This window comes from Physella acuta, unplaced genomic scaffold (genome assembly GCF_028476545.2).
Source record: "Physella acuta isolate Inbredline_101_S28 unplaced genomic scaffold, ASM2847654v3 ptg000508l, whole genome shotgun sequence".
Classification (NCBI taxonomy): domain Eukaryota; kingdom Metazoa; phylum Mollusca; class Gastropoda; family Physidae; genus Physella; species Physella acuta.
The window spans coordinates 322-16541 of NW_026732027.1; the positions used below are offsets into that span (position 1 = coordinate 322).

General features: G+C 32.5%; 2 protein-coding genes across 4 annotated transcripts; both read left to right on the forward strand.

The window, feature by feature from the left end:
* The first annotated feature begins 3227 nt into the window (after window positions 1-3227).
* On the forward strand, window positions 3228-7482 carry LOC131944761 (uncharacterized). Its single transcript, XM_059305573.1, has 6 exons — window positions 3228-3379; window positions 4045-4313; window positions 4846-4968; window positions 5132-5266; window positions 5702-5774; window positions 6175-7482. Exons 1-6 carry the CDS (start codon window positions 3244-3246, stop codon window positions 7125-7127), a joined length of 1689 nt encoding a protein of 562 aa, XP_059161556.1. The 5' UTR covers window positions 3228-3243; the 3' UTR covers window positions 7128-7482.
* A 1082-nt stretch (window positions 7483-8564) lies between these two features.
* Window positions 8565-16220, forward strand: LOC131944760 (uncharacterized). Of its 3 annotated transcripts, none has more exons than XM_059305568.1 (8): window positions 8565-8640; window positions 12074-12146; window positions 12729-12881; window positions 13196-13310; window positions 13712-13847; window positions 14412-14500; window positions 15030-15123; window positions 15628-16220. In XM_059305568.1, the coding sequence occupies exons 2-8, from the start codon at window positions 12133-12135 to the stop codon at window positions 15771-15773; spliced, it is 747 nt and encodes a 248-aa protein (XP_059161551.1). In that variant the 5' UTR covers window positions 8565-8640; window positions 12074-12132; the 3' UTR covers window positions 15774-16220. The 3 variants fall into 3 exon arrangements, with proteins under 3 accessions (XP_059161551.1, XP_059161552.1, XP_059161550.1); XM_059305569.1 differs by having other exon boundaries at window positions 12732-12881; XM_059305567.1 differs by lacking the exon at window positions 8565-8640 and having other exon boundaries at window positions 12033-12146.

Genomic DNA, 16220 nt, shown 5'->3' on the forward strand with positions numbered 1-16220 from the left:
ACATTTTACAGTTACAGTTTTTGTTGTATCAGCTCACCCCAAATATTCAACTAAAACAACACAAACTCGCAGCAACAAATGAAATCAGATTTTATATTACACCCCCTCCCTTTTTTTCCAGTAGCGTAGGCAGAGACAGCAGGGGAGCGGTCTCCCCCCTATGACTCTTTTAAGGAAAGTGACGCTCTTAAAAAAAAACAACACACATTTCAGATACTTGAACTAAACTATCAGGCCTGTGTTTGTCTTAAAAACCTTGGTCTGTCCAGTCTAGTTTTGTGCTCTATACTATACACCTAGCTTTCAATATCGCAAAATGTATAACATTGTCAAATGTATAACATTGTAAAATGTATAACATCGCAAAATGTATAACATTGTAAAATGTATAACATTGTAAAATGTATAACATTGTAAAATGTATGACATTGTAAAATGTATAACATTGTAAAATGTATAACATTGTAAAATGTATGACATTGTAAAATGTATGACATTGTAAAATGTATAACGTTGTAAAATGTATAACATTGTAAAATGTATGACATTGTAAAATGTATGACATTGTAAAATGTATAACATTGTAAAATGTATAACATTGTCAAATGTATAACATTGTAAAATGTATAACATTGTAAAATGTATAATATTGTCAAATGTATAACATTGTCAAATGTATAACATTGTCAAATGTATAACATTGTCAAATGTATAACGTTGTAAAATGTACAACGTTGTAAAATATATGACATTGTAAAATGTATGACATTGTAAAATGTATAACATTGTAAAATGTATAACATTGTAAAATGTATAACATTGTCAAATGTATAACATTGTCAAATGTATAACATTGTCAAATGTATAACATTGTCAAATGTATAACATTGTCAAATGTATAACATTGTCAAATGTATAACATTGTCAAATGTATAACATTGTCAAATGTATAACATTGTCAAATGTATAACATTGTCAAATGTATAACATTGTAAAATGTATAACATTGTCAAATGTATAACATTGTAAAATGTATGACATTGTAAAATGTATAACATTGTAAAATGTATAACATTGTAAAATGTATGACATTGTAAAATGTATGACATTGTAAAATGTATAACATCGCAAAATGTATAACATTGTAAAATGTATAACATTGTAAAATGTATAACATTGTAAAATGTATGACATTGTAAAATGTATAACATTGTAAAATGTATAACATTGTAAAATGTATAACATTGTAAAATGTATAACTATTAACATACGCACTGCTCCAATCTCCCTTATAAGATGCTTAGTGTCAGGTACTAATTAGCATTTCTAGATGGTTCCATATATTTGTTAGCTAATGTCTGGTCGCTCAAATAAAAAAAATAAAACCTCCCCTTTTGACCTTGCAATCTCTGGGCAGATGAAGCACATTTCATGTGTTTCTTGACCTCGCTTTTGCTTACCCAACTAAGTCAGTTAAAACATCCGGATGTTGACATGACGATACACTAAACGTCTGTGCAGTTGTCATCAGAGTTTCTTCCAAGCATCTCCCGAAGAAAGTCTACCGCCCCCTCCGAACGAAATGGAATTTATATAGAAAGTATATACTGTTGACAGTGTCCGCCCCACCCCCCGGAAATTGTTGTCCCCCCCCCCCCCGTCTCCCCCCCCCCCCCCCCCCCCGAAAATTTCAAGTGCACCCCCGGAGAAAAAAGTCTGGAAGAAACACTGGTTGTCATGAACGTCGAACGTGCTTTCTACAAGTACAGAAATAACTTGGTGTTCGAAAACAAATGTTTTTAATAAGAAGTCAGTTTTCTGCACGAGAAACTGCTAGTATCAGCACCGCGTGCACAGCAACAACAAAAACAAGGTAATTAAAAAGTCTAGTGACAATTTTAGCGCAATTTCCTTATGTTATCTAAAAATAGCTCTATCGTAGCCTAAATCAAGAGCAGGGTAAGTAAAACCATTGGTTAAAATACATGTTTTATTTACAATAGAGTTACATGACTAAAAACCATTGCGCGCCTAGCTACCGAACGTGATGTCGCAGCCATTGAACGCGATGGCGCAGCTACTGAACGTGATGACGCGTGTGGTGTGGTTGGCTAAAAATGCCGACTAATAAATCGGTCCAAATTTTAATTTATTCAAAAAATTTTTTGTGACCGAACGCAAGGATATTTTTGAAAACTTTCTTCGGCAATATTGTTCTAAATTATGGCAGGAATCGATTGGTACATGTTTCAAGTAGCTAAGTGGTCTGGTTGCCGAGATATGGGCCAAAAACTGCATTTTGTCGAGGTTTTTCGGCTTTTCCGGGAAATCCATGAAAGAAATCCGGAATTTTTATAGCCTATGTTCATCCTCGTAACTTGCTTAACATAATTGCTTTTGGAACTAGTCCTCGATATTGCTTCGTTGAGGAGGAGATACGACTTAAAGCTGCGGACACATATTCATTCATACATCCATCCATTCATCCATCCAGAAATGACGGGTTTAATAAACGCAATTCTCCAGAATGGAAATTGCGCTAAAAAATACAAACTGTCACGTCATAATAATCCCTGAATGGTGACCAAGACTAGATTCAATAAATAATAATCATTTGGAGATGCCTTATAAATAATCTGAAAATCGTGTACGGTGTTATTCAAGCAAATGTGGTAATAAAAACTTGATAGTGTGGATTTTTTAAAATGACTTTACTAAAAATTTGAAAAATTAATACCTTTAGGCCTAGTGTTGTACAGCTGCTATGGCAGAATTTACAAAAACAGCTGTGTTTTTTTTAACCAAAGGGGGCATCTCATCAAATTTGGCGGACTACATTTACTTACACCAGCTACAGTCATTGATCATTAATAACTTCTTATACAATCTTGCAATGTGGGTTGACAAGTTCCAAAGATTGGTCGGTGTGATGAGATATTATTAGTTGTTCCCCGATTGACTGGCCGATTCCCACTTTGGCCGATTTCGAGCTTTGGTCAAAGTGTATTGGCCTATAAACCTAAACGATATGCCTAAATATATGGAGCAGAATTTGATATTTCGCCTCATGTGTTGGGATGGGTCACTGCGCTTCTTCTAGGCATAGACCATTTTAAATATAAAATATGCATAATTAAAATCTATAATTATTTGTAAATTTCAGCTAGTAATACGGACTTTGTGGCCAAATTTTAAATTTTAATCTGGCAATATCCGGGTAAGAAGAAGATTGGTTTTTAAAAAATGGATTACTGGCGTAACAATGATGAACGTGACAAAATTTATCAAGAGATTTTTAACTATTGCGTTTTTGATTGCATTCAGTGCACTTCACAAAAAAGTTGGGTTCATTTGGAAGAACCATACAATCTCTTAAAAGGTAGAATCTAGATCTAGATTATATCAGATTATAATATTACAACAATTATAATTTAGCCTAACTACTAGTCTAGATTCTAGATCTAGTAACTACAACTGACATTGACAACAGTACAGTACAATTACTGACTGGGTTACAAAGTAATAAAAGTTACATCAGTCAGTAGTGAGTAGCACAGTTACAGTAGACTGAAAATAGAAAGTTAAGTAACTAATTACACCTAGTTTTTTTTAGATCTAGAGATCTAGATCTTTATTAGAAAATTAGTAACTACTGACTGAACTGACTAAATAAAAGAAGACTAAGAGTAAGAGTCTCTAAACTCTAAGACTAGGTGTCACTAAGCTAATACTACTACTACTAATAGTTTAGTTTTTAATTTTTAAGTTTATTGAACTTCATTAATTATTTATTGTTTTAATTGTTTAAATAAATAATTATTGTAAGATCTTAGATTGTAAAATATTGTAAGGGCACAGGGAAGATAACTTCTATTAACTTGCATTTAAATATTTCAATCCTGAGTTTTCTGATTTTGTTTTTACCCCTATCTCTCATTAATTAATGGAAAATGAATATGATTTTCTTTCACATTATTATACTTTTATAGTACAAGTAAAAAAATTTAAACCATTGGACATTTTTTAATTGCTAATATTCTCCAGGTATACTGAAACAGTCAATACACCTTAATGAGCCAGGAAATGAAGATAAAGCCCAATTGGTTCTGATTATGTTCAGCTTGTTGAAACTGGTGAAGCAAGGTCTAGAAGACTGGGGCTATGATTCCGTCATAGACAGCCATGAGGAGTTCTGCACTATAGAGCTGATCAATGAACTTTTCTACTCGCTAAACTATTTCCATGTCTCCTTTAATCTGGGTCCCGAAGTTGTTGAAGCAGCCAGAAAAAGTTTACTTTACACTTATCTATTTGTTAGTTATTTTCATAACCACTTTTGTTATCTACAGAATTTAATTTTTACCATAAATGTTAGATTAAGTGTGATCATCAGATAAATTATTAATAAAAGTTATATTTTAAAGAACAAAGTAATATATTTTTTTTTTAAAGTAAGGTCCCCCTCTAAGTCTAAAAATTATCCATATGGCAGTTCATCTGTTTATATATGAAGGGGTTGTTTGATCAACATTAAGCCCCACTGCCTTTTGTTTTCTCTAACCTAAGTCAGTTAGCCTACTTATCAGAGCTGGGTGGGCTAAGGGATGCCCTACTGATACTCAAATCCAAGATATAAAATCCTGACTTTTGGAGTAGCAGTCAAGTGCTTTATCTTTTAACTACCCTGTTGTATTATATTAAGTAATACTCTTCAAGTTTTAAGATTTATTTCATTAGCTGTTGCAGATTTTTGTTCCATAAATATTTTAATCAAAATAAATTCAATAATTTAAAAAAAAATAAAAAAGTAAAAACCCAAAGAATCTATTGTTTTTTTTTCTCCAGGTACTGCAGCTTTGTACAGCATTAGACTCACCAGTCCACTCTAAAGAAGAGTTAAATAATATATACTCTCATTCAGCCACAAGACTTAGAGATTTGATCAACATGAAGAGTAGAACAGAAAAAGTATGTCTGAAACACTTCAACACAGATTAAAATATTGTTTGCCGTTTTAAACATACTGGATGTTTAATACTTTTTTTCCCCCAGAATTTAATGTTAACCTTACTTCATATATTTTTAAAAATATTGTTACTGAAATCTTAAAAAAAAATTAATATATCAACAGAAAATTTTGAAAAGCCTGGACAACCAAGACATGTTACTTGACATAAATGCTCCACATCCTAAACAGCTTATTCATAAGATTACAAGCTTGATTCAAAAAATTGCTAAATTTTTTGAGACTCCTGTTTTATTAAAGGTGATTTATAGTTTTAGTTTATGCATTTTACTGAAGTTCTAGTAGTGCTGACTTTTGTCAAGATGTGTTTATAATAAAACAATTAGCAGTGTTTTTATATATTCAGCTGTATGTATTATGAAGGAGCGGTAAGTTTGTGTTATAAATTACCCAATTCTGAAGAGTTAAAGGTATCATAAGAGGTTAGTTTGTTCTTTCACGATGAATAAGTTCATGTAGCTGTACTTTTTTGGGCCATTAAATGTAACGAGGATGTTGCTGGGTACCTTTAGCCATTGTCAAATAAATTTTGCATAATTTACACACCAGGAATTTAAAAAAATATGTATTAAAAAACTTTGCTATCGAGGTGCCTTTTCCTTTCTGGCTCATATATCTCTCTTTTTTAAATTTAGTTGTGTTCATTTTAAAACAGTTGTAACAATTTTGTTTCAGGTACCTGAGTGTAAGGATATACTGAAAGAAAAATTGAAATTTAAAAAGGAGGAGGCTATAAACACAGCATCAGGTAATGTATTTTCTTGAGCAGGCTTACCAAGTACAGTAAATTAAATCTGGAATGCCAGAAAACATACAAGTAATATATTATGTATTGGTAGCTATGTTTTATAAACCCATGCCAAGTTTGTTAACTCAGCTTTATCATGGAAAATAAATATTATCATTGAAATACAATTTTACCCGATTTTATGCCGATTTCTACTTTACTAAGAGGGATCAAATTTTTTTATTTTAAGTTTATTTGATGGAAATATTTTGTATTGGAGTTTGATTTCATTATATTTAGGCTTACTCAGCAATGTATTGTTTCTTAAATCATAGATCAGTAAACAATCTTTAATGTTTAGTTATCCAAAAACTTCAATGCACAAACTATTAAATTGTAAATCAAATTTAAACTTTGACAGATAATTTACCAAGCTCAAAATATGAGAAATCACTTTTGTTGGGACGGATGGATGTGAAATACGCAGATGTGAAAAAAATGGAGGTTATTAAGGCTGGTGAGGTTGGGTGTGCTGATACCAAGACCCCATCAAGCTGTCAGGGTATGATGAATCCTGATGCAAAGATTGCCTCCACATCAACTGTATCAGCAACCTTACAGATGTCAACAGCTTTGCCTGATTTCACCAGTCTATTGCTCCAAGATCTGCAAAAACCTGCTCCCATTAATTTCTCTACATCTACATCTGTGCCCACTCAAAAGGATCCATCAAATTTGATTGACGGCACTAGTCCAATGGACCAAGGTCTGTCAATTCCTGTTTCTGTCATTGTATCCACAGTAAGTGCATCAAATGTGGCTGATAGCACTAATCCATTTCACCAGGGTCTGTCAGTGCCTATTCCAGTCAATCCATCAACATCCACATCATTAGTGCCCAAACAGGTCAATGCAACAAATTTGCCAGACCGTGCTAGTCTACTGGATCAAAGTGTGCCAGTTCATGTTTCCGTCATTGCCACCACAACCACATCAATGCCCAAACAGGTCAATGCAACAGATTTCCCTAATCGTGCTAGTCCAATGGATCAAGGTCTGCCAAGATCAGTTTCATACACTGTCTCCACATCAAGATCAACAACCCCACCACAGCTAGAGCAGCTAGAAATTAATTCATCTCGACAAGGGAGACTGATGCTCTTTGAAAGATATCATGCTAATCAGTTTCCACCTGCAAGGAAGAGGCCACTCATGGTAACTGATGTTGACCTGGAGGTGGACCTTCAGTTTTTCCAGGGTTTACTCCCATCAGTGGATGAGCTTCTGATAAGAAACAAACGTAGGTTCAAGCAAGCTGTGTCAAACCTACTGTTTGATATGCTGGAGGATCAAGCACAGGAATGTGATATTTGATCAGAATGTTTTTTAAATGAATACTTAAATTTTGCATTTTACTGTTAGTTAGTAAATTTAAAAGATTGTTTATTCTGATGATAGTTATTAGAATATTTTATATTTGTATTTTTACTGTATTATCTGACAAGTTCTGTATGGTTTTTTATTTGGTCTTTGTCAAGCAAAAAGGATTACGTAGTCTGCACACTACCCAATCTCATGCCAGGTACCAATTAAAGCTGGATATGAAATTTATAAATATAAATCAACCTCAAAACCTTTTTGCTAGTGATCACTTGATTTATTATATAACTGAGTGTTCTTATTTATAGATGCATTTTGTTAACTGTTTCTAAGTTTGAAGAAAATAAACTTTTCATCAGAGTTTTTGAAGAGTTGACTATTTATTGTGATCTAGTTCTGTTTTTTTTTTTTTTTTTTTTTGGCATAATGTTATGATTTTGATGCTTACTTCAATGTACTTTGAAAAAACAGGAAGTAAATAACCATTCAGGTAAATGCAGAGCCAAGTGTAATCCACAATACATGCCATTGATAAGGCAAGATTTTCAGACTTTGGTGGTGGTGATGTTTTTTTTTTTAAATTATCATAAGTATGTCTTTAAATTTTACAACAGCTAGGTTGGAATTTGGGTATGCAATCTTAGCATGAAAAATCTTGAAAGTCTTTTTTTTTAAATAGGACGAAGAAAATATATTTTTAAAACATACATTCTTTGTATTACTTTCACCACAAATTTAACAAAATGTACAAATAAGAAAACAGCTTTGCCAATTAGCACGTGATTACAAAAAAAATGTTATGACCCTAACCGTATGTCAACAAACTTTCTGCGTATCTTCGTGTTAATTCCTCTCAAAAACACTAGGCCTGCTAGATCACACAGTAGACTGCATCTTCTAAAAACTACTTATCTTTCAATTAAGTTCTCATTAACGTTTTGCAGTTGTCCACATTTAACAGTATCAAGGAATGTATAAGATGCATAATAAATCATCATTTCTTTTGCATTAATATATATATATATATATATATAGACTTCTATATATATATATATAGGTCTAATTAACCTGGCCTAGAAATTAATTACAAGTTTAAGAGTGTTGTGGAATGTAGGCCATTGTATTTTAAAAAAGTATTTTTGTACTTCTAGTAGGCTACTATAAAGTATCATATGCCCTGGCCTTTTTTACAATTTAAATGGCCTATAAAACCAATCAAATTGTTTGGCGCACATTACAAAGACAAAAAACTTGAGAAACTGCATGCAAATAATTTAATTTATAAATCAAGACACTTATATTATTAAAAAACCAGTATGGAAATTGCGCTAAAAAAATTATACGGGTCGTTTATCGTCTTATGTTTAGGCTGCAGAGTTTTAATATTAAATATTTTAATTTTATTTCCGGTAGTTATACTAGCCTTTTTGTGTTTGTTTACACCAGCTGATACTTTTGGCCCGTTTTCAGCGGGATTTTGTATCTGTCAACTGTTTGAAAAAAAAAGGTCACTAGATCTAGATCTATATTTATTATATACTAGATCTAGATCTATATACTATATACTATATACCCTATCCTCACCACTATCCTGAATTATAATATAAATAGATCTATCTAGACTAGTTGGTAATCTATCGTTTTACTTTTACTCACGGTTTAGTTTTACTTTGTCTTAATTTTACTCTTTAGCCTTTAGGCCTTTAGGTACTTAAAATTAAAATTTAAGGAGTCACCTGTTTTTCACATTACTATATCGAGATGATCTAGATCTAGTAGCTGGCGATTTTACGACACGTACCTAAAATGATAGATTACCAAATAGTTTAATACGTAGATCTAGATTTCTAGATCTACGTATTATGTAGGAGATTTAAGATATGATATACAGATATAGACCTAGTCTAGGTTGTAGCATTCAAAATTAATTTTTGAGTATTTAATCTTAAAATCATATGAGTTAGTTAGAGGAAGGATTAAGAATTCCATTGGTACCAAATTTATATTTCTATCTTCAACAGGAGAGGAGAAATAATTTTTTTTCTGTTTAAAATGTGTGGTCTTATAGATCTATAATCTCTGTAAAAAATGAAACTAGTGGGAAACAAAAATGAAAATTTTATAAAATATGTTTGCAAAAATTTTTTGAATTCTAATGATAAATTATGAATCAGGGGTGTTTCCTTTATGTAAATTTGCATTAATAATTGTGCAGGCTTGTTTCTGTTTGTTGTTATGCCTTATTTTTAAAAATGTACATTTTTACTATGACTAATTATATAGGAAAAAACAACATGGCTGATAAAGGTCCAAATCTTTAAAAATTCATAAAAAATGTATTTGTAAAATTCTATCACAATTTCTTTATAAAATAAGAACCACACGTGGTTTATTTAACTGATTTTGCATAGTTTTGTGTGCAGGCAAGTGTTTATATATTAAAATAAAGTTGATTTAGAGCATATATTGTTTTCAAATCAATTTTTTTATAAGCAAAAATGAAAGAAAATGAAAAGTAATTGCATTAGGCTATAGCTGAACCTCAGTAGATTGTGAAAATGTAGTTGCTTTGTGTATTGGAAATTAATATGATATTAATTTAAAATTAATAAGAGACAGTGGTAAAAACAAAATTTGAAAAATCAGCCAAGAGCTCTGGGCAGGTTTTTATATGAAAATTATCTCCCTTTGTTCTAATGCTACATACTAACCTAGTCGGGTGTGGGGAAATTGCGAGACGCGAAAAGCGAAATGGCGAGGTGGGAAAATGCGAGAAGGGCGCGAAAACGGTCGGTCACGTGACTTTTTTGTCTCGCATTTTACCACAAGCCGATACTTACGCTGGGTGGTGTTGAAATGCGAAGATTTCTGCGAAAAATTTACCGCACCCGATTTTCAGTGGTATTTGGTCCAGACTTCAAAGACGTTTCGTTTACATTGTTAAATCTTCCGATTTTTCCGTCGCTAGACATACTGATGATTAGTCAACTCCCCCCATCTTTTGTGTCGACTTAGAATACCACCTTGTTCGAAACCGACGGAAATACCACCGACGATAGATCAACTTCTGTCTTTTGTGTCGAACGCCGAGGCCGCCTGATTTACCGTCTTTGAAGATCGCCGTGCCCGGATCCGCTGCCGCCGCAAACATATTTTCTATTGTTGCATAGAAATTTTGTATTATATTTTGGATACAACAAAATAAAGTGACGTCACCGATATTATCAGTTGCTCGTGCTATATCGTAAGCTATGGGCCTACTTCAAATATTTTAAAAACCAAGTTGAACTTATCTGAATTTTTTGGTTTTGGTGGTGGTGTTATTTGGGGTCTTCCATAAATGACGTCACACTCGTGAGGGGGGGGGGGTCTGTAATTTTATGACAATGTGTGATGAGGGGGAGGAGGGGGGGGGGGGTTAGATGTGAAGTCACACTATAAAAAAGCAATGTTAGAAAAAGAATTTTAGACTTTTTTACGCGTTTTAGAAAACTGTTTTAATACATTGTAATAGGAATTGATTAAAATACTCTATTTTGACCGAAATTAGACAAGATTTTGGGAAAATATCGATGTTTTAAAAAAACTCAACTGCTGGTGACAACAATGAGCAAGACATTGCCAAAATTACAGAAATGATAAAAAAATACAAATTATAAAAAACGGAAAACAGATGTTGAGCGTGCGGATGATGATGATGAGAACATGGGTGCAAGTGTTGTTTGTGGGATGAACGAGGAGGTCAACTGTGATGAGAATGTGAAATGTTGTAAATGTGGATTTGAAGAAGTAGCAAAAGAAAAATGTATAAATGGGATTGGGTGTACTATGTGTGAAAGATGGTGTCACGAGGTGTGTTTGAGGACTGTTTCAGAAGATTTTGTTTGTAAATTTTGTTTGTAATTAAAATTACTTAATAAAAAAATAAATTGCACTTTTTAGAATTGTTTATACTTTTACACTTTTTGCAAGTACAAAAATCCATAAATACATGTTGCAGAATATCTCTCCTGCTGACAAGATTATACCAATTCACAATGACACAGCTCACGTTTGTATAAACATGAGCGGGCTAGATTTTTAAATTAATGCCGACTGAGACGGGATTTTCCTCTTGCTAACAAGAGCGGGCGATGACAGTAGCACAGCAACGATGTTAGGATTTTTAAATAGATAGATCTAGATATAGATCTATCTATCTTCTTAGTATCTAGATAAAAAATAACAACATACAACACTCGTGTTAAAGGGTATGGCTAAATGCTTGTTTATTTTAAAACAAAAAAAAATAATTTAAATAAATAAAGATGGAAAAAAAAGGAAAAACCTTTTTTCGCAAAAAGTGTCTCGCTATTTACCCTTAATTCCGCAGGTATGTCTCGCATTACCTTCTCTCATTTTCCCGCCTCGCCATTTCGCTTTTCGCGTCTCGCAATTTCCCCACACCCGACCTAGTCTTCTGTAAAACTCCATTTTAACGTATTTTATTCGCAGCTTCACGGTCACCTCCGGTTGAGCGTATTTAGTCTAGATCTAGTATTTTATTAGCAGAGTTTCTTCCAGGCATCTCTTCCCCCGAAATGAAATTTATATAATTTATATAGAAAATATATTCTTTTAACAGTGTCCGCCCGCCCCCCCCCCCCCCCCCCGAAGAAAGTTTACCGCCCCCCGAACATTTCAAGTGCCCCCCCCCCCCCCCCCCCCCCCGGAGAAAAAAGGCGGGAAGAAACACTGTTTATTAGGCCCTATATAAAATAGAAATCTATATAATAAACACAATAAAAACATTAAGAAACCGTTAGGATTAGATATGCATGATTTATCTGACACTAGCTTAAATAATAACAAAAAAGTTAAAACATCCAAACAATTGTCAATACATTTAACTTAACTTATTTCTAAATTACCAATTAATAATTAAGTAAGAATCTTTTTAGAAGAAAGTTGGATGTCAGAAGCCTATGCGCCAGTTGTTCACTGAATTGATCCTGTCTCGATGGCTTCAAATGGGTAAAAATAATTAACAAATAGATCTCTAGGTCTATGTATGATTAATAATATGAGAGCATTTTGACATTCATTGATAATATACACATTATATAGTAGCCTATAGGCCTAATTTAATTATTTATATTCAGTAAATAAATGTCCTATGTGAAAATATTGTTGATGTAATATAATAACAAAAAAGAATCAATTTCTAGCTCATGGCTATTTTCTGATGGGTACCTAGCCAAGTTAGTCAACATAATGGAGGTACTAAAAGTTGTAATAGTACACTATTTTCTCTAATGCAGAGGATGCAGACATAGGTGAATTCTACACAACCTACCTTATTGGCCATAAGTCAGAATAAGTAACTTTGCATAGCTATGTTTTTATAACCCTGTACCTACTTGAACTTAGAACTTGACAGTTAATTTTGTTGTTTAGGGAAGCCTACATGTGAATTGAATATAGGTCCTAACTGTAAATGTTGTTATATAGGGAGGCTTATATATGAATTGAATATAGGTCTTAATGGTCAGTATTGTTATATTATATATATGGAGGCTGACATATAATTGATAGCTGTTTGCATTGTATTGCCAGTAGAGATAGGTCTGATGTCACAGATGACTCTGACGTCACAGATAATGACATGAATGAGGACCAACTTTGGGAAGACGTTGAAAAAATTAGAAAGAAACACGGTGCAAAAAAACAGTTGAAAGACTTCACTGATGATGACTTGGATAAGATAAGGTAAGTGGTGTGGGATTCCAGGAAAATAACGATAATGTTCTAACAGATTTCTGAAGTTGATGATTTAATCTTTAGAGATTTGAATGATATGAATTATTTTTGGAGTTTAATTTCAGTTTATACTGATATTTTTATCAAATCTATTTGTAATTGTATTATTTTAGTAAAATATTTCATCTATATTTATGAATGCATTTTGCTGATTACTTATGGAAAAAACAGTTCATAAAGATTCTCTTATTTTAAAAAAAGTACATTACCCAGTATTTTATGTTGTATCAATAAATTTTACTAGGTTGTTTTTTGCATTGCAGAGAGCAGTTGTATATTCATGTTGAATATTTAAGAGACCGGCTGAGTGATGATGAGGTTGAGGAAATGAGGGCCAGTGCAGAGCGTACATTAGTGCAACTTGTCAATGAGCGGAAGGTGAGATTCTTCATTGAGATTAACATATACACAGAAAAAAGAGGGTTCCCATACTTGTACGTGTATCCCACATACCTCTCATATCTTTTACATCCCTCTCTTTCTCTCCTCCTCTGTGTGACACTTAGTGCTAATAAATTCTTGACTTTCTTTCACTCACAAATCAGGAGGCCAGAATTTCTCTTTACTAATCAGTCATATTGAAAATACAATTCTATATGCCTTGTTACACATACAAAGTTACAACTGGGCTGATGCTGTTGATAAAAATACCATAAAGTTGTTTCATCTCAACATTTCAACACCTTATGTATGAACAGGGGATGTAAAACTTGAAAAGAAACACCAACTGTTAAAATCATAGATTAGATAATTCTTCATTAGGAGCTTTGTGCTTACAGGAAAGGATGAAGAAATTACGTAAAACTTCTATGGCCTCAACATCTGAGTTGCCAGCAACCAGAAAACCTGCACCAAGAACCCCATCATCAAGAACACCATCATCAAGAAAGCCAGCAGTTGTAACTGTAGATTCAGGTACTTGCAGGATAGACTAATGGCATTTTGCTGAAGTTAGTTTTTGTCATCTTTTATTTTTATTCTAAGCACACATTACAGATGTTTCTATTCTGATATTGTAGGCAATAATTCACATGTAATTGGGTAAACATGAGGGAAATAGTCTAGTATGTAGTGTAACCTAAGTGTCAAGTGAATGAATATTAACTGAGGTTTTATAAGTAATTGCAGTTAATGATAGTTAATTGCAATCATTAGGAAATTAAGCTGTCATTTATTTCTTAGGTAGTGTATTTTTAAATATGGTACTAGGTTGTGCTGTAGTAATAATAATTTATGTGTTCTGCTGTGTTTTTAAAATCTCCTTGAATTTTTTTTAAACTCCTGGAAAAGTCCTGGAAAACTCCTGGAATTTTATTTGAACTTTTGAGCATGAACCCTGTCTGCAGAATAATTAAATATCAGTATAAAAATAATCCAAGCAAATTTTGCTTGCCAGGAAAATATCTTAACTTAGAAATGTGTTTGTCTCCCCTGATAATTTAGATACCTTTAATTATTGAAATTCTGTAATTTTTCCAGATGAAGAGGAATTAAAGGAAAGATCTGTTTTTAAAAATTATTTACCACCAGTTAAAGGAAGACTGAGTCTTCTAACCTTCGGCCAATCAGTGAGTTTTATATTTTGTATAGTAAGGAAATAATTTTATTTAGGAAACCTTGGTTGCGTTCGGTTGGTATAGCTGCAAGACAATTTTTTTTTAACTTTCTGATCTTTTATACATTAAATTTACAGCCTGAATGTTTTAAGTCTCTTGTTTTTTCAAAAATATGAAAAACACAATACGAGACCTCTTAAGTAATATTGGTAGTGCTGCGTTTTAAGATTGAGCACTATTAGACTTTTTTTATGCTGTTATTGCATTTCCATTCAAAGTCTTTTGGCTGTGTGAATAATAGTAGTTGACTAAGTCTTAGAAAAAAGTTTTTATACAAATGTACAAGATGTATTCAAAACCCCAGCTTTACTCCTGGCATTGAAAAAATCTCTGTATGATACTGAATTTTCTGAAGTTCAAACATTGTTATTGTTTTTTCATAATAAATTGTTATTTGAGCATTGTTTATTGAACAGTATCAAGCAGCAGTTTATGGTGCTAAACTTACAATATTATCCCAATATCTTTATTTTCTTGACAGAGAAAACCACCATCACATTCAAGACTGTTGAAAGGTAAATGGGGAACCTCAGAAGAAGAAGAATTTATTGTTCAGACAATAAAAACCGGTGAAGGTGAGTAGTGTCTTCAATGTGGGGGTTGTCGCCATTGCATTTTTTATTCCAGATGCAGGGTTTATCTGTTGCTGCGGTTTCTGTTGTAATAGATCATGCTCAACTCAATAAAAAAGATGTACCGTTAACCAATGTTTTTTCCTTAACTGTTGATTTGTCGTAATTTATTGAAATTTAAATTAGGGTTTTAATGATATTAAAAGTAGAGCCACTTTATGTTGTAATAGATCATGTTCAACTCAATAAAAAAAGATGTACCGTTTCCTTAACTGTTGATTCATCTTAATTTATTGAAATTTTAATTATTGTTTTAATGATATTAAAAGTGGAGCCACTTTATGTTGTAATAGATCATGTTCAACTCAATAAAAAAAGATGTACTGTTAACCCATGTTTTTTCCTTAACTGTTAATTTTTCTTAATTTATTGAAATTTAAATTAGGGTTTTAATGACATTAAAAGTGGAGCCACCGTTTCACGATATTTTATTGTACATTGGTGTAGGTCTCTGGTCAGAAATCAAAGCTCAGCTGGGCAGTTTGCGCTCCAGTGTCCAGCTTAAGGACAAATGGAGGATCATCCCAGATAGTAGAAAGCTATCAGTCGCCAAAACACATGGACTAACTTATAAACCCAAAAAAAAACATTGATATGTTGATACTGTTTGTTGACCTATGGACTCTGTTTTAAATCCAAAAAATAACATTGATACGTTGATACTATTTGTTGAAAATAACATTGGTATGTTGGTACTATTTGTTGAAAATTGATAAGCTTGATACTATTTGTTGAAAATAACATTGATAGCTTGATACTATTTGTTAAAACAACATTGATACTTTGATACTATTCGTTGAAAATAACATTGATACTTTGATACTATTTGTTGAAAATAACATTGATACTTTGATACTATTTGTTGAAAATAACATTGATAGCTTGATACTATTTGTTGAAAATAACATTGATAGCTTGATACTATTTGTTGACCTAAGGACTCAGTTTTAAACCCAAAAAATAACATTGATATGTTGATATTATTTGTTGACCTACGTTGAGCCTTCCTTACCTCTTGATTAAATGTTTTTTATAAGAAT